This window comes from Phascolarctos cinereus, unplaced genomic scaffold, assembly GCF_003287225.1.
Source record: "Phascolarctos cinereus isolate Bilbo 61053 unplaced genomic scaffold, phaCin_HiC Scaffold_5;HRSCAF=322, whole genome shotgun sequence".
Taxonomy (NCBI): Eukaryota; Metazoa; Chordata; class Mammalia; order Diprotodontia; family Phascolarctidae; genus Phascolarctos; species Phascolarctos cinereus.
In genome coordinates this window covers 285921435-285940301 of record NW_027555958.1, presented here as the reverse complement: position 1 = coordinate 285940301, position 18867 = coordinate 285921435, and the positions used below count along the sequence as shown (strand labels likewise).

The 18867-nt window shown below is 45.8% G+C and overlaps 1 protein-coding gene across 1 annotated transcript in view; it reads right to left on the bottom strand.

Moving 5' to 3' along the window:
- The window catches only part of KIF19 (kinesin family member 19), a 58348-nt gene that overhangs the window by 23061 nt on the left and 16420 nt on the right, over positions 1-18867 (bottom strand). The window contains exons 3-6 of the mRNA XM_021002667.2: positions 3813-3923; positions 3040-3127; positions 2427-2563; positions 345-470 (exon numbers count right to left, since the gene is read on the bottom strand). Coding sequence (XP_020858326.1) covers positions 345-470; positions 2427-2563; positions 3040-3127; positions 3813-3923 — 462 coding nt within the window. The remainder of the gene's footprint in view (positions 1-344; positions 471-2426; positions 2564-3039; positions 3128-3812; positions 3924-18867) is intronic.

Below are 18867 nucleotides of genomic sequence, written 5' to 3'. Positions count from 1 at the left end.
GCCCCTGTGACTCCAGGGTTGGTGCTCTGTCCACTGTGCCACCTTGCTGTCCCAGGTTTTTTTTTTCTCTTAGCTACTTATAACATGGGAAAACTATTTGTTTCTTCATCTTTTTCCTGGGGATCCCTGTGAGGATTGGATCAGACAAGAGATGTTAGAATTCTCTGGAAGTAAGGGAGACATAGAAAGCCAAGATTCCCCTTATGTAGATATCCCAGCCCTGGTTAGGTTTCTGCATGGCTGCCTCAAGCACCAGACACCAGACCATCCTACCAGGCAGCAGCTTCCGAGGGTCCCTTGACCCGAGGGAGTGAGCCTTCCCTTTCTCTCTGCCAAAAACTTACCTCTTTGGCATTGATGGTGGAAACCTCAGTGATCCCGGCCACCTGGATCACGCCCTTGGAGTCCTCTCTCAACTCTAGGTACCCCAGGGAAGGATTCAGTAGATCCCTAATCATTTCATTGTAGATCTGATTGGAGGAAGGAGAGAATATTGGAAGAAGGAGGGCAGACAACAAAGGCAGGAGCGAGGGTCCTCATCACCCATCAGACCAGAGGAGAAACAACCTGCGCTGGAATCAATCAAGTACTTATTAAGCACCTACTATATCCCAAGCACTGTGCTAGGTGTTGGGGATGCAAGGGACAGATAATATGAAGGGACAGATTTCCAAAGGAGCTTTATGGGTCCTTGGTATTCCAAGGAAGTACATTACTCAAAATGGAGAGAGGGTATCAGTAGACTGAGAAGAAGGACAGTTGGTAATAATGGGATGCCCTTCCCAGAGCCCAGGAGGCTGGATCCCTAGACAAGGTATCTGTGGTACAGGCCATAGCTACTCTCTTCTTCCTGGGAAAATATGAACGGCATAGGTTTCCACCCAGATCCCTGGGCATCTATTCAATGGTTCTCTGCTACCTCTAGCAAAGGTGATCTGAAGAAGAAAGACCCTGCCAAGGACTAGGGTCACCCAAGGGAAGATCTAACAGCTCATTGCTACATTTCTGGGTTATTCTTTGCCTCCCCTCCTACCATTCCCATTCTGCGAGCAAACACTGTACTAGCCAGCATAAACAGGTGATAGATCTAGTTCGCTGTTCTTCCTTCCCTAATCATAATAGCTTACATTTACACAGTGCTTACTATGTGCCTGGCACCGTGCTAAGCGCTTTACAATGATTATTTTATTAGTGCCTCACAACAACTCTGGGAAGATGCTGTGATTGTTATCTCCATTTACAGATGAGGAAACTGAGGCAGACAGAGGTTAAGTGACTGGACCAAGGTCACACAGCTGGTATCTGAGGTCTTCCTGACTCCAAGCCCAGCACTAGACTGTACTAGAGGTGCTGGGAAGCCTGGTAAGTAGAGCTATTACTAGCAATTTTTGCACCTGATGCCAGGAATACAAAACATGCCCAGGACAAATGGCATGAAACATGTCCTCAAATCCACTATTTAAGAACAAGTCAGTTGTCAGGAGTGACAGAGACCCCAGGATGAGAATGGGCTGAGAGGAGCTCACTTGAGGTGCTACTGCCAAGTGGAAAAAGATTCCATCTTATTGCTTCCTATTTTAATTATTCTTGCTACCTAGGTACTAAGCTCAGTTGTTTCTAAGCTGATGTCAGTGTCCTCTAAATTTTAGAACCCTGTGTCAAAACCCCCATCACCCCTCCTTAGTTACACCTGTCCTTAGTTCCAGCTCTACAGAGCAGTCACAACTCACCTGTTCTCAAGAATGACTTCTCATATTCCTCCTTGCACACATCATACTGCTCTCTTAATCCCATCACCACATGCCCACAACAGAGGAAGATAGTGCCAGGTGTACTAGGCATATAGAAACTCCCCCCCCCCCCCCACAGATGATACTGCTACACAAAGACACACTTGGATAAATGGCCCACATTTAACAGTCATCCAAATTAAGTCATAATTTGTTTCTGGAGAGAAAAAAGATACGTGGACTCCATTCATTAAAAGACAAGGAGTGCTTCCAAGGAATGGTTTGGGGGTCAGTGGGTCAGTAGATATGTTAGTTATCAGTGTGACCCAGTAATTTCCATACTTATTTAAAAGGCCACTACATTTGCTAAAGTTTGCATTCACTCTAGGTGGGAGAGGGGGAAAGGAAAGGACAGCGGGGACATTGGGAACTGATATCTGGCTTAGCATCTCCCAGGGCAATGGGGCATGTCCCTGGGGGCTGTGCACTTCACACTAGCCCTGCTTCTATTCTTTCAAAGTGAGAGCCTATCAGAATGAAGGGAGAAGTAGAAACAATTGTCTGTCCATACTCTAGGAAACTGCAGTGGGACATAGGCTGGGCTGCTTTCAAAGGATTTTCCTACCCTTCTCGTGGGCCAATCAGTGCCTTACCCCTACTCAAAATTCCAAGTATAGCCCCACTAGGATGACCTACCTCTAGGTAGGACATGGACACCTCATATTCCATGTCATTACTGGTCTCCTCAATGGCACAGAATAGGTCGTTGAGGGTCCGAACGTAGATGCCGGGCTCATGATCAGTGCCCAGCATGGTGTAGGTTTTCCCACAGCCTAGAAGCAGGAAAGGACAGTAGGTGAGCAGGGGGTTATAGGGCATGTGACATTGCTGGAGAGGGCCACACCTGGAAGATTTCTCCCCAGGGAAAACTCCCTCCTGTTCTTGCTCTGAAGGCTCTATCCGAGGGGCAAGCATCCTGTCCCTTCTTGGGGAGGGGTCATTGAGAGGCTATTGAAAGGCAAAGGTGTAGACTCCTTTTAGATCCGTGTGGGTGGGAGAAGGAGGGGTCTTCTGGGATGAGGTGGCTCTGGGTGAAGATGGGGGTGGGACATGGAGCTCATGATGACTTAGGCTTACATTTAGCCAAGCCATTCCTGCGATAGTGAAGTGGGGTTGTCCTATAAAACTCTTGCTTATGGGAGTTGGATGATCTCCATGTTAGGGAGTCAGGTGGGCTGAAAAGGGGGGCTCTTTCTGTTCTGGACAGGACTGGGGAGTCAGAAGTCAGGTGCTGAGCCAGCCAGCTCACCAGTGGGGCCATAGGCAAAGACAGTGGCGTTGTAGCCAGAGATGACCCCTTCAATGAGGCTCTTCGTGGTGGCTTGGTAAACCATCTCCTGCAAAGAAAGGGAAATTGGGGGTGTGAGGGCTTCAGGAGGCAGAATATGCCCAACTCCCCACTATAGAAAGCAATTTCTGTTTCTGGGCCCTGCCTAGCCTAAGATTGTTAGACTCTGGAGAGGTGACACCAAGGAGGTGAGGAAAGAGTCTCTTTACTTTTAATTCATTAGGGATGCCAGCTTGGGACAGAACTCAGGACACCAGCTGGCTCCTCCAGACTTCTCCTGGCCCCCTGCCCAGCTGTTGCCTTATAACAGATACCAGGGATAGATATCCTGAAGGTGAGCCAGGTGGCGGTATCCCCAGGAGAGCATCAATTTTCTCAGGTCCATCCTACCATCTGGGTTAATCTAGTGGAGTCTCAGACTTCTTTATCTCAGAAGGGAACCAAATGTGGGTCCCACAGCACTTGCTGACATTCATGGTTGTTGAGTGGAGGGGTATGTATACATGCATGCATGCATGTAATGGTCTGTGAATGAGCATGCTATATAGGAAACACATGTGGACATGCACATATGCATGAGTGAAGAAAGCCGCACCCTTTCCAAATAAGGACTGAAGCGGTTTCTAATAGTTGTCTACAGAGACCCAGGCCTGAGTGATGGCCTCTGGGGGACAAATACAGACCCTTTCTTTATTTTGGTCCTATGTTAGTCTCTCCCATCCCTGGCCCCTCACCTGAGTGGCAGTGAAGTCAAAGGCCACATCAAATAAGTAGGACTTCTCCCGGGATCTGTGAGCTCGAAGAATGTCATCCGGATCCTCCATTGGGTCCATCAGAACCACCATCTGCAAAAGCCCCAGAAGTTGTCTGGAAGGAGCCACTGAGAGCTGGTGGGGGTCCTGTGGCCAAGGTGTCAGGAATTGGTACCTCCTTATTTCTGGGGCAGGCTAGGGAATCACTGGGCTGCTAGGTGGCATAGAGGATAGAGTGCCAGGCCTAGACCCGACAGGAAGACCCAAGTTCAAATCTGGTTTCAGACATTTACTAGCTATGTGACACTTAACTCTGTTTGCCTCAGTTTCCTCATCTGTAAAATGAGCTAGAGAAGGAAATGGCAAAAATCACTCCAGTATTTTTGCCAAGAAAATACCAAATGGGATCATGAAGAGTCAGACGTGACTAAAACGACTGAACTACAACAATAAGGGAATAACTAGATTGGACAGCTGGTGGGGGGGGTAAGGGTGAAGTTGGCAAGAGCTAGGGAAAAGGGGTCAGAAGCTGGGTAGGAGTTTTTCTTAAAGGGGAGTGACAGAGGGAATTGGGTTTCCTTAAGTTTCTCTTGCACTACTACATCTCTCTGTACAATTTCTTAAATTTAAACAACAGAAAAAAAGTGAAGCAGGGAATTTTTTCAGTGTATGGTACTTTTAAAAATTACATCCTTATCTATGATCTCATCTTAACTTCTCAAAATTGTGATTCCTACCAACTTTTTGTTTGCCTTCTGGACCACCTGCTTATCCCTAGGGCATCTGTTCTAGAGTTGTTCATATCCTCAAAATAAGAAAAGGTTGGGAAGAGAGGAAGGTAGCTGAGGGCCAGGCTTGGGGTGGGGAAAGGCTCCATTCCTTTGCTCCCCAGAGCCTACCTTCACTCTCTGTCCTTTGCTCATAGATTCTAAGGTTGTATTTGTTTTACAGGGCAGACTCTTAACACCATTAATGTCCACTTCATGCCGGATGAGACAAGACACACACATGAAAGTGATACAAGAACGTATACAAAGGCATTATAAAAAGAAGCACAGATTAGGCAAGTAATCCTGGCATCCTAGGCTCCCTGCCCAGGTAGCATTGCCATGGAGATGGAAACTCCAACAGATGCTATCCCAGAATTCACCAGTTTGGTGACATCTTTTTGGACTTGTATTTGAAGATTTCTGAGAAGAGGGCGCTGGTGGAAAAGAATCCAATTGCCATAATGTGCCCTGAAGAAGATAGTGCCACTGGTGGGATTGAACCATGTCTGATGTCTAGAGCAGAGGTCTCATGTCCCTTTTCCCAGGACCCCAGTAGGATATTTCAATAGGACTGTGGCACTGTGAACTGATGGGGTACTTCTAACAAGCTCCTTTCTCTCTCTCTCTCTCTCTCTCTCTCTCTCTCTCTCTCTCTCTCTCTCTCTCTCTCTCTCTCTCTCTCTCTTTGTCTCTCCCTCCCTCTCTCTGTCTCTGTCTCTCCCTCCCTTTCTCTGTCTCTCTGTCTCTGTCTCTCTTGCTCCATCAGCCGAAGATGAGGCAAGAGAAGGCTGACCACTGCCTGCAGCCAAAGTGGCCAGAAGAGAAGGCTGACCACTGCCAAAGTAGCCAGTTTCGTTACTTATCTTCTGATTGAATCCACCTCTCCCCCTTCTATTGTCATGTATATCCTTTAGCTGATCATTAACAATGAAAATCTGGTGGCTGCCAAATCTTTTTCTGATATGATTGATGCTGGTTCAGGTAGAGATTTGGTTTTTGTGGGTTTTTTGTTTTTTTTTTTTAGGCAATTGGGGTTAAGTGACTTGCCCAGGGTCACACAGCTAGTAAGTATTGAGTGTTTGGTCTGAGGTCAGATTTGAACTCAGGTCCTCCTGACTTCAGGGCCAGTGCTCTATCCATTGCACCACCTAGCTGACCCTCAGGTAGAGATTTGGGAAGAAGTTATGACCCCTTTAGAGAGATAGGAGACACAACCTTGTTTCAGCTCAGGCTAAGGCATACAGGGGAGGAACAGACCCTAGTCGTATTTGGAAGTTTGCATGAAAGAAAGATCTACAAGCTATCATATGCCTTGGCAAGCACAAGATTCCAACCACAGGAGAATCTATAAGCAGAGAGCCACAATTATATGTGTGTGTGTGTGTGTGTGTTGTTCAGTTATTTTCAGTAATGTCTCATTCTTTAGGAACCCATTTGGGGTTTTCTTGGCAAAAATACTGGATGGTTTTCCATTTCCTTCTCCAGCTCATTTGACAGGTGAGGAAACTGAGGCAAACTGGGTGAAGTGACTTACCCAACGTCACACAGCTAGTAAGACAGGGAAGATAAATCTTTCTGACTCTAGGCCCAGCACTCTATCCACTGCACCACCTAGCTGCCCCCCCCAATATATATGTGCATACACACACACACGGGTATGTATACATACACACTCATGTGTACGTATGTATATACATGTGCACATACATGTACATATACACACAGAGATAGATAACCTCTAGAACCAAGTCCAGACAGTACCAGCCTCCTGTAGAATGATTGTGCTCCGTGAATCTGGTACTACCCTTCATAGTCAGTCAGTCAATAAGCCTTTATTAAGGGCCTACTACATACCATGTACTGCTAAGCACTAGGGATGCAAAGAAAGGCAAATGACAGTTCATCCTCTCAAGGATCTCTCAGTCTAGTGGGTAAATGGTACCATGAAATACCACATATATAGCACTTACCCCTTCCTTGTGTTTTTCTCTTAGAAAAGTTAAATTTTAGATAGACTTTGGAAGGAAGGGAGGAGAGAGAGGCCAGAGAGGCTGCATTCCTGTTCCTTGTATCAGTATCACAATGACTAGATAAGGTACCCAAATGCTAGTGTTGTTATATTCCTTCACCTGCGGCTGAAATTCAGTCCTATAGCAAGCCCAGGCCCCTTCCCAGTGACCATCTCAGGGGGTTCTTCTGAGACGAAGCCCAGGCCTGCCCTGCCTCTCCCTGATGAGGTGAGGTGGCAGCTGACCTATGCCCAGGAGCTGGCTTAGCTCTCCAGGGCTCTGGCTGGGGCACAATTAATGGGGATAATAAGTGTCTGGCTCGCTGTACTTGAGTTGTAATGAGCCTGCCAGATAGCTTCCTGAGGGCATGTGATTACTGAAGGGAGACCTGGGCCTCTCCCAGCACCTTGGGCTGTCCCTTCCCTACCTTGGTCCCTTCTGAGTCCTGCTCTACCCTTCATCTTCCTCATCAATGAGAGCTAGATAGCAGCAGCAGCCCTTCCCCTCCTTGTCATGCCCACAAACACACATCTTGGGGCCCTAATCCTGTGCTGTTTTTCCTTTTCCCACCCTGTTGCTGTTCAATGACTTTTCAGTTGTGTCTGACTCCTCGTGATCCCAATTGTGATTTTCTTGGCAAAGATACTGGAGTGGCTTGCCATTTCCTTCTCCAGCTCATTTTACAGATGAGGAAACGGAGACAAATGTGGTTAAGTGACTTGCCCAGAGTCACACAGCTGCTAAGTGTCTGAGGCCAGATTTGAATTTGGGAAGATGAGTCTTCCTGACTCCTGGCACTGCACCACCCCAACCTAGTGGCTCTATAAAAGGTAGAGTGGTGATGTGAGGGAGTGTTGCCTGATGTTTTTTTTAACTCATGGCAATTATGATAGTCCAGAGAAAGAGTTGAGCCCCTGTTATGTATAAGCAACCCCAGAACCTGCTGCCTCGAGGCTACATGTGGCTTTCTAGGTCCTTGGGTACAGCCTTTTGACTGAGTCCAAGTTTTACAAAACAAATCTTTTTATTAAGGGGATTTGTTCTCTGAAGTTTGGATTCAGTGAAAGGGTTACACTTGAAGACCTACAGGGCCACATGTGGCCTTGAGGTCGCAGGTTCCCTACCCCTGGTAGTGTATACTGGGTATGGGGAGGAGGGGAGGATTCAATTCCATTGAAAGGTTTGTTAAACACTTACTTGTTCTACCAGGCTATGGGGGAAAATGAAAGTCCCTTCTTTCAAGGAGCTCACAGTCTTTCTGGGGACATCAAGGTTCATACAACAGAGTGAAAGTAATAGAGAGGGGACTCCCAAGGAAGGAAGTCAGCTGAAGGTCACTGTCCTCTAAGGCTCCTAGGCAAGCGGTCTTAACTGTGTTTCTGTCAATGGTCAAGTCAGGCAGTCTGGTGAAGCCCATGGACCCCCTCCTCGGAAGAATGTTTTTAAATGCATAAAATACATGAGATTACAGAAGAAACCACTTATATTAAAATAAAGATATATTTTCCCTCTTATTCAAATTTACCATACCCCTGAAATCCAACCATGGCTATGATTAAGGACCCCTCTTCTAGCTCAATTCCAAGACAATAGAACATACATGAAAAGGCCTTAAGAGCCCTCAGAAACGCAACACAGAAAAAAAAAATGCAAATTGACTAAGGATTGTTGTAGGCAGGTGTGTTTGGCCTCAGGCTCAACCAGGGAAGGCTTCCAGCAAGGGATAAATGTTAAGTTTCCATCCTTTCCCAGAGGCTGCCTCCCACAGAGAGCTCTAGAGAGCATAGGGAGGATGAGACAGTGGTGGGGTACCAGGAGCAGACTGTGAGATAGCCAGAATGTGGGATTTGGAGGCAAGACTCCTGAAGAACTCTCAACCTCCATCTCAGACTGCAAAGCACCTGGTCCTCTCTGCCTCCATCACGCCTCAACTGCACGTGGCTTCCCTGGCTTCCTCCAAGACTCAGCTCAAATCCCACATCGTAAGAGATGCCTTTCCTGCTCCCTCCTCCTGCCCCAAGCCGGTCCTTTCCCTCTAAGTCTACCTTCTATTTACACTGTATATATATTTTGCGCGTATATATAAAAGTATGTGTAAATGTGTGTCTTTGTATAGAAAGAAAGAGAGAGAGAAGGAGGAGAGGGGAGGAGAGGGGAGGGGAGGGCAGGGGAGGGGAGGAGGAAATACAGAGAGTTGTCTCCATGTTGTTTCCATTAGGACATGAGCACTCTGTGGGCAGGGACCATGCTTTTGCCATTTATTTTAAATTTTGGCATCTCTAGCCCTTAGCATAGTGCCTGGCCCACAGTAGGTGCTTAATAAATGCTTATTGACTTCTTCACTTGACCACTATGGGCCAGGCACTGTGCTAATCGATGGGGACACAAAGAAAGGCAAAAAAAAAAAAAGCCCTCAGTCCCTTCCCCTCCAGGAGCTCCCAGGCTAACAGGGGAGACAACAGGCAAACTTCTCTGTACCAACAGGATGAATCGGAGGTATTTTATTCTTTGCAGGAAGGCATTAGCAAGCACTGTAAGTGCCCAATAAATGCTCGTTAATGAAAAGCATTTTGTTAAGAGCAAAAGCAAGTCGAGTTGGCTGTCTCCCAGAAAAGCCTTAAGCAGCCCCTCTAATCAAGATAGACCAGTAGATGTTCCTAGCTGTGGCTACTCAATTTCACTGCAAAGCGAACACTAAATGGGGCCCTTTTGCCAGGCAAGGGCTCCCCAGAGGACAATACTGTAGTGTTGCTTTAAAGGCCTACACAGTAACCTATATACCTGGTAATTTAGGGGGTGGTTGGGGAGCAGAGGCCTGACATCCAAGGGACTTGTTCAAACTGCTTTGGGAAGACTGACTTCATATGTTTCAATGCCAAAGAGGGATTCATTTCAACAAATGTTTTATGAGAGCCTGGATGTGCCAGGTCCTGCGCTAAGTGTTGAGATAATAAAGATGAAAATAAAATAGCCTTGACCTCAAGCAGCTTCCATTTTACCAGGGGCACAATTAAGCATAGAACCAAATCCAATGGCCCCTTTTTTTTTTTTTGTGAGGGCAATTGGGGTCAAGGGACTTGCCCAGAGTCACACAGTTAGTGAGTGTTACGTGTCTGAGGCCAGATTTGAACTCAGGTCCTCCTGACTCCAGGGCTGGTGTCCACTGTGCCACCTAGCTGCCCCCAATGGCCTTTTAAAAACTTCTTTCTTGATTTCTCTGTTGCATTAGAGAAGTTTTTGTGATACTTCTCTCTGCTACATTTTTTCATGTCAAAAAGCAGCTTGAGGGTCGAGTGGATATAGGGCCAGGCCTGGAGTCAGGAGGACCTGAGTTCAAATGCAGCCTCAGACACTTAATATGTAATCCTGGGCAAGTCACTTAACCTCTATCCTCCTCAGTTTTCTCAAGTATAAAAAGGGGTTAAAAAGAGCACCTACCATCCAGGATTGTTGTGAGGACCAGATGAGATATTTGCTAAGTGCCTGGCATGTAGCAGGCCCTTAATAAATGTTTCCTTCCTGGCTGGCCAGTTCCCCTCGATGGATCATCATCTATGACTCCTTTATGTATACATCCCAGGTTTCTGTCCTGGGTCTTGCCTTCTCTCTATTTTTCCTCCTGCTTGATCTTATCACCCCAAGTTTTCAACCATTATCTCTGTGCAGATGGGGACAGGGGGAAGCAGGGGAATAAGCATTAAATAATGTCTACCAGGTTTCCAGGCACTGTGTGCGAAGTGCTTCACAAATATTTTCTCACCTGATGCTATTATTATCCCCACTTTAAAGTTGAGAAACCCGAGGCAAACAAAAAGTAAGTGACTTGCTCAGGGTCATATAGCTAGTAAAATACCTAAGGTAAAATTTGAACTCAGGTCTTCCTAACTCCAGGCTCAGGACTCTATCCATTGTACTACCTAGAACTTCTAATAATGGCTCCCAGAGCCAGTCCCCATCTCGTTTCTTTCTCCAAAGATCAGTCCCACATCACCAAATGCCTATTTTGTTCAGTTGTTTTCAGTTGTGTCCAACTCTTTATGACTCCATCAGGAGTTTTCTAGGCAAAGATACTGGAGTGGTTTGCCATCTCCTTCTCCAGCTCATTTTACAGATGAAGAAACTGAGGCAAACAGGGTGAAGTGACTTGCCCAAGGTCACACAGCTAGTAAGTACCTGAGGTCAGATTTGAACAGAAATGAGTCTCCTAACTTCAGGCCCAGCACTCTATCCACTATATCACCTATTTTCCTAAGTGCTAATTGGTCATCTCCAATTGGGTGCCTTGCAGGCATCTCAAACTCAACAGAGTCCAAACTAGAACTCATTATCTTTCCCTTCCAATCCTGTCCTCCCACCTCTTTTTAATTTTCCCATGTCTGTGGAGGATACCACCATCCTTCTAGTCACCAAGGTCCAAAACCCCAAAGCCAACTTTGACTCTTCACTCTCCTTTACCCCTTGCATACCAATCATTTCTCATGTCTTATGGATTCTTCCTCCACAATATATCTCCCAGGTGTCCCCTTCTCATCTCTAGCCCAGAAGGCTGCATTACCTCTCTCCTGTGTCTCCCTACCTCCAGCCCCTTCCCTTTCTCTCACCCATGCTGTCCACACAGCTGCCAAACAGATTCCTAAAGCACATGGCACTCCCCGTTCAAAAAGTTTGACTGGATTCCCTCTCGACTCTAAGAGAATATATAAACGCCTCTGTTTTGACTTATAAAGCTTTCACAATCTGTCTCCAGCCTACATTTCAAGGTTTATTGTACATTATTATCCTTTACTCTACATTAACCTCTACATTCCAGTCCCAGTGGCCTGTTTGCCTTTCTCCATACATGACATTCCATTTCCTACCCTCATCCCTTTGCATGGGATGTTCTTGATGCCAGATATGCACTCCCTCTTCACCTCCACCTTGTAGAATCTCTAGCTTCCTTCAGCTCACATATTACCTCCCACAGGAAACCTAGTTGCTAGAGCCACCCCCCTCCCATGACTCTGTATTTATTTTATATTTAATTTTCTATGTTTTTGTTGTCTTCTCCCCCACACCCCTTATTAGTAGAATGTAAGCTCCCTCAAGGCAAGTATTAGTGTGTTTTTGTCTTCTTATCCTCTGTACAAGGCATGATTTTTTTTTTAAAGTCAATTGGGGTTAAGCGACTTGCCCAGGGTCACACAGTTAATAAGTATCAAGTGTTTGGTCAGAGGCTGGATTTGAACTCAGGTCTTTCTGACTTCAGGGCCGGTACTCTTATCCACTGCGCCACCTAGCTGCCCGTAAAGCACGATTTTGTTGCTGGTGGTGTTCAGTATTGTCCGACTCTTCATGATCCAATTTGGGGTTTTCTTGGCAGAGATACTGAAATGGTTTGCCATTTCCTTCTCCAGCTCATTTGACAGGTGAGGAAACTGAGGCAAATAGGGTGAAGTGACTTGCCCGGGGTCACACAGCTAGTAAGTACCTGAGGCTAGATTTGAACTCAGGGTCTTCCTGACTATTGTACCACCTAGCTGCCCACCAGGCATGATGATAAAGGGACTCAATAAATTGACAAACGAACCCTGATTTCCAGCACTTGGATTCGTCTCCTTCAGAATGCCCTTTTCTCAACATTCTTTTCAATGATCAGGTTTCCATCTTGGGTCTGCTGATCCAGAACACTAAGTTGGGCTCCGGTTTCAGGCCCAGATGAGGACAAAACCACTCTCTGAGCATTTTTGGATGGATCCCAGCGGAATGTAACCAGGCACCAGCCCAGCCTGCCTCCCCTAAACCCCACAGCCACTGGATGGCAGGGAGGCTGAGGGGCATATCACATGGAGGACACGTCTGCCCACACACCCGATCTCCCACTCTCGTCACCTTCAGAGGTCCCCATAGTCCCCCGCCATAGGCCGGAGCATCTTGGGCAAGGAGTTCCCTTGGCTATCCCATATCCTGACTCAGGACATTATTGGCACTGCCATGATCTTCTCTTAATGAGGGCTTTGTCTGAGCCCACATCCATCTGTGCTCCGGCCTGCCTTGTTCCCAGTGTCTAGCCCCCACTACACCCCCACAGGGGCTGCTCCCCATTCCTATCTGCCCAGGCAGACAATGGGGCCTCTGTCAAGTCCAGCCAGGTGCCGAGGAGCCAAGCCCTGGATCAGAGGGGAAGGGCTTGGAATTTGCACCTGCACAAAGAGACTTGGGAGAAGTCAGAAGACCCTCAGGAGAGGCCGGCCACCTCTCTTACTGTGGACCCCATGGCTATTTAAGAGGCCCTGGCTTCCATGTTCTCAGGGTGTTCTGAATTTCCTTTCGTTGAAAGATAGGAGGGGCTGCTAGATGGCACAATGATAGAACAACAGCCCAAAGTCAGGAGGACCTGAGTTCAAATCCGGCCTTGGACACTTACTAGTTGTATGACCCTGGGCAAGTCACTTAACCCCGATTGCCTCCAAAGAAAGAAAGAAAGATAGGGACAGAGGCCCCAGGAATAATACTAACAATAATCACAACTTGTGCTTTATCATTGAAAACAAAACAAAACGCCTTCACATATATTATGAATCAGCAGTGTAGTAGATAGTGCTAGGCCTGGAGTCAGGAAGATTTAGTATCAAATCCTGCCTTATTTACTTAGCTGTGTGACTGTGGGCAATTCACTTAACCTCTCTGTGCCTCAGTTTCTTCATCTGTAAAAAATGAAGGCGCTGGACTCGATGGTCTCTAAGGCCCCTTCCGGCTCTAATTCCTATGATAGCTAGTGCTTAAAAGTTTGCAAAATACTTTTGCAAGTGTTCCCTCATTTTATTCGCATAACAAACCTGAAAAGTGTCATTATTCTCCCCATTTTACAGATGAGGAAACTGAGGCAGACAGAGATTAAGTGACTTGCCTCAGGTCTTCCTGACTCTAAGCCCAGCACTCTACCCACTGAGCCATCTAACTGAGAATTGAATTAAATTGTTGTATTGAAACAGGCTTCTGTTCTAAGGTGTATTTTTATGTGTTTGTTGTGGGGAGAGGGGAAGTTTTTTTTTTTTAATTTTCTGAAGCCTCAAGAACTGTAGAATTGTTGATACAGGTTGCTGTGTACCTGGAATCTAAGTGAAGTCACTTAATGATAACCTCTCATGGGCTACTTTCTGTCTGTATCACCTTCTCCATATTATGATGGGGTGTTTACATTTGTTTTTCCATACCAGGAAGGAATCCTGGGCTTTCCTACCCTCTCCCAGCCGGAGACAAATTTCAAGCCCAGAAAGGTTAATATGCAAATCATCACTCCAGCCTTACTGTGGCCTCTGAGGAATTCAGCTATTTACCACTATATTTGTTATCTTCATCATCATCATCATCATCTTCTTCTTCTTCTTCATCGTCATCATAATTACTATTTTTTTTTCAAACGAGAACACTTAAGACTTTGAGATATCAAGTAATTTGCCCAAGGTCACACAACTAGAGACATTGGCAGGACCCGAACTCCTTGATCTGAGTACATAGCTGAGTCTTTTTTTGAGGGTGTGTAGAGAAATGAATTTGGAATCAGAAGATCTGAATTTGAATCTCGGCCTATTTATTTACCACCTAAAGGACTTTTAGCAAATAATTTCTTCTCTTTGGGTCTCAGTTTCTTTATCTGTACTGAAAAAACAAAACCTTCCAGGGTCCTTTTTAGCTCTAAAACCCTAACTCCTGTCTGACTTTACCCCGACCGGACCCTGGCAGAGCTGGGGAGAGAACCTAGGGGGTGAGCCTCCTCATGACTGCTGGCAGCCCCAGACCACACTTTCCTCCCCAGCAAATGTTTCTGGCCCATCTGTCCTTTCAATCTGAAAGCCACAGGAGGAGCATTGTGTCTGTCCCTATTGTCAGCAAAACCAACAGGGACGTCACCAGAGCCTGAGGAAACAAGTAGAGCTCAGAGGCAATAAATAACCGTCCACCTGTTGCTACAACATGAAATGGGCAGCCAGCCTGGTCCTTCTCCCCCAGGCCTGTGTGGAGTGGGCTTTACTCCCCCTCACCCGTTTGTCCCAAGGACCTCCCCATTTGTCTCTTACGCTTATCAATTACTGCTTACTCTTCACCCACAGCATGTTAGGTGCCTACATCTAAGGGGGTGTGTGTATCTTCTTCCAAGATGATGTAAGCCCTTGGATAACAGTGATTTTTCCCCCATTTCTGTTTTTGTATCTCCAGTCTTGCACATACTAAGTGCTTAACAAGTGCTTGATGAATTGAGTTAAATTATCACCCCAGAGAGAGTCAACGGTGCGTCACCTCAGAGGGAGGGTGGAGGCGGGGAGGAAGGTCCTCAGAGTTAGAGGAGGGTAGGGGAGAGACAAAGGGCAGGAAGTTAGCCACCAAACATTTATTAAGCACCTACTACGTGCCTGCCACTGGGCCAAGCCCATGGAATATAAATTTAAGATGTACACTTCACCCCTTCTGCATCCTAGCTGGAAATGGCCAGTCATGTCAGGTTGTTTCTAGAAAATCTAGAAAAATTTCTAGAAAATCCTGTTCCTAGAGCAACAGTTCTTTAACCAGGGTTGGGGCAGGGAGTAGGGGGAGGGGAGAGATTTCAGGGAGCTCTCAACTTAGAAGGGAAAACAAATAAATACCTCTTAATTTCCATATAATTCGTTTCCTCTGTAATTCTGTATATTTTATTTTATGCACTTAAAAAGAGTCTTCCAAGAAGGGTCTGTGGGCTTTCTCAGACTGCTGAAGGGGTCCACAGCAGACAGAAAAGGTTGAGCCCCTGTGCTAGAGGGCTCAGCTTAAACCCTGCCTTTCATCTAGGGCCCTGGCTCCCATCTCAATGCAGATTTTGACCTTTCCAGAGTTCCCGACCACCTTGCTGTTCTCTCAGAGCCAGGAAACCCAACACCGGGAAGGGGAAAGCACTGGGGTTTCAGTCTGAGGCAGAGAGTTTAATCAGAGGGATCTGTCCTAGTTAGAGAGCCCAGGCTCCGCACTTCCCTCCTCTCGTTCCCCTCCCCCCAATCTCCTAGGTGAGAAAGACTACGAGCAAAGAGCCTTGGGCACTGTTTCCACTCTGTTCTCAAATTCGGAGGCCAGAGGCTTCCTTCCTGCTGCGGTATTAGATAGCTGAGATCCCCAGACAGCACAGTAGGGTTGGAGGTTCCAATTTGCTGTGTGACCTTGGGTGAGGGTATTCACCTCTCTGGGCCTGAAATTCGTCTCCAGCCGGGAGAGAGTAGGTAAGCAGAGGGTTCCTTCATGGTAGAGAAAAACAAATGCAAACACCCCACCCTAATACAGGGAAGGTGGTACACTTAAGTGACTTCACTTGGATTCCAGGTACATAGGAACCTGTGTCAACAGTTCTTAAGGCCTCAGAAAATGAAAAACCTTCCCCTCCTCCCTACACACACACACACACACACACACACACACACCCCTTAGAACCAAAGCTTGTTTTAATACAGCAATTAAATTTAACAAACACTTATTAATCAGCCTATCATGTGATAGGCAGCTCAAGCTCTGCCCTAGAAGAGCTTATTGTTGAGGGGAGGAGAAGAGACAGGGCCAACAAACCAGGCAAGAGGGAGTCAATACCACAGGAGGGTGTAGAGGCAAAGTGATACTGGTAGCTGGAATTTATGTAGCCTTTAATAATAACAACAATAATCACAGCTAGCATTCATATACTGCTTTAAAGTTTACAAAGAGCTTTATGTATGTTAACTAATTTAATCTTCCTATCAACCCCTGGAGGTAGGTGTTTTTATCTCAATTTTATAGATGAGGAAACTGAGTCAGACAAGTTAAGTGACTTGCTCAGGGTCACATAGCTAGTAAGTTTTGGAGGTAGGATCTGAATTCAAGTAGTCCTAATTCCATGCCCCGAACTCTAACCACTGTACCACCTGGCTGTTTTAAGGCAGAGGTTCTTATCTCAGGCTCCAAAGATCAGGTCCCCAAAGGGTCCATAGATAGATTTCAGGAGGTCTGAGTACATGAGCTTCTATAGAGGAAAAAGACATCTTTAGTTTTACTACACTTTAACTGAAATTTAGCATTTCCTTTAATTATGATTTTTTAAAAAATTATCTGAAAGTTCATAGACTTTACCAGACTGCCAAAGGGATCCACCAATACACACACACACACACACACACACACACACACACACACACGTTAAAGACCCTTGCTTTACGTTTTTCAAAATTTTTTTGTGTTTACATTTAAAATGTCTACAGAAGGGGCAGCTTGATGGCACAGTGAATAGAGCACCGGCCCTGGGGTCAAGAGGACCTGAGCTCAAATGTGGCCTCAGACACATAACATTTACTAGCTGTGTGACCCTGAGCAAGTCACATAACTCCTACTGCCTCACCAAATAAAATAAAATTAAATAAAATGTCTATGGAACATCCAGTTCAAGATGTCGAGTAGACAGCTGGAGATGCAAGTCTTGAGATTAGGAGAGTGAGGGTTAGATAAGTAGATCTGAGAATCATCAGCAGAGAGATCAGATTGAATCCATGGAAGCCGATGAGCTCACCAAGTGAAATAGTATAGATGGAGAAGAGAAGAGGGCCCAGGACAGAGCCCTGAGGGATGCTCACTAGTGACCTGGTGGAAGATCCAGCAAAGGAGAGTGAGAAAAGTGGTCAGACATGTAGGAGGAGAGCCAGGATGGAGCAGTGTCACAGGAACTCAGAGAGAAGAGTGTATCAAGGAGAGGAGACTTATCAACAGTGTCAGAGGCATTGTTGAGAGGTCAAGAAGGATGAGGACTGAAAAAAGATCATTATTGCAGGACTGTCCTTTGCCTTTCTTTGTCCTTATGAATCATTTAAAAAAAAAAACGAGAGTCCCTGTCCTCAACGAGCTCACATTCTAATAAGAGGAAACAACATATGTGGGAAAGCCATAGCTAGGGAAGGGTGCTTTGTTTTGAAAAATCACAGGGATGCTGAGTGGAGCCCTAAGGGAGAAGACTGACCATCCTTTATGGTAGCAATGGTAGTATTGGTTTAACTATTGTTCTAGAGATGGAGAGAGGATACCAGCACAGGAGCAGGGTAGATAGAAAGAGGATGCTGGTGCTGCAGCAGGGTTGATGGCAAGAGAATGGTTGGGGTGTAAAGTGAAGCACGGTTGGGGTGGACTAGATATAGTGAGCCATGTGAAATGTTTATCAATCAAAAAAAAGTAAGGGCTGTAGATTGGGAGTTTGGGAGCTGAAGGAAGATGGTGGAGTGAGTGAGGGGAAGCTTGAGGGACATTCCAAAAGGAGTGGAAAGGCAAGAATAATGATGCAGGAGCAGGTTAGGTGAGTGGTAATTGAACAAGAGACTGTTAGAGCTGGAAAGGACCACCAGAGATCACCTAGTCCAATCTTTTCTTGTTACAGATGAAGAAATATAAACTCAGAGAGATGAAGCAATTTGACCAAAGTAAGTCTGGAAAATGGTGAATAATCGAACAAAATCTTTTCATTTTCCAGACACCACCTTTGAAGTTTTTTGGTTCTGGTTTTTATTTTTTAAATAGAGTGATGTTTTGAGAGAGTTTGCTGTGGGGGCCATATTTCCAAATGGAAAAAAATCATTCTGTAAGAATTCAGTTGCTCCCTTAAGAGAGTCTTCTTTCCCAGGTACTGTACCTGAGAAGGGGGTCTCCAAAGCTCTCACAATCCTGATGTAAGGGGCAGGACGAGAAAGAAGGAAAGGTAAAGCTATCTGCTGAGGAAAGAAACACAGAATTAGAGGATGACTCAGGTTAGCCCCTTTTTGATGAGATGACTCTCTAGCAAGCAGAGCCTTAACTAGGATTATTTTCACTGGAAGTAAATGCAACTAGAGTATGATGACTTGTTCAAGCTAGTTACATGGCTAATAAGTGGCAAATTTGTTGTTCCATTGTGTCTGACTCTTTGTGATCCCATTTGGGGTTTGGTTTTTTTTTTTGGCAGAGATATTGGAATGGTTTGTCATTGCTTTATCCAGCTCATTTTACAGATGAGGAAACTGAGGCAAACAGGATTAAGTGACTTGCCCAGCCAGGGTCACACAGCTAGTAAGCATCTGAGGCCAGATTTGAACTCATGAAGATGAGTCTTTCTGATTCCAAGCCCAGTGCTCTATCTAGCTGCCCAATAAGTGGGAAAGCTAAGATTTAAACCCAGGTCCCGTGACACCCTATTTCTAGTATTCTTTCTGATGGGTTACAGCTCATCACCTTATTTTATAGATAGGGAAATTGAGGCTGAGAAATGAA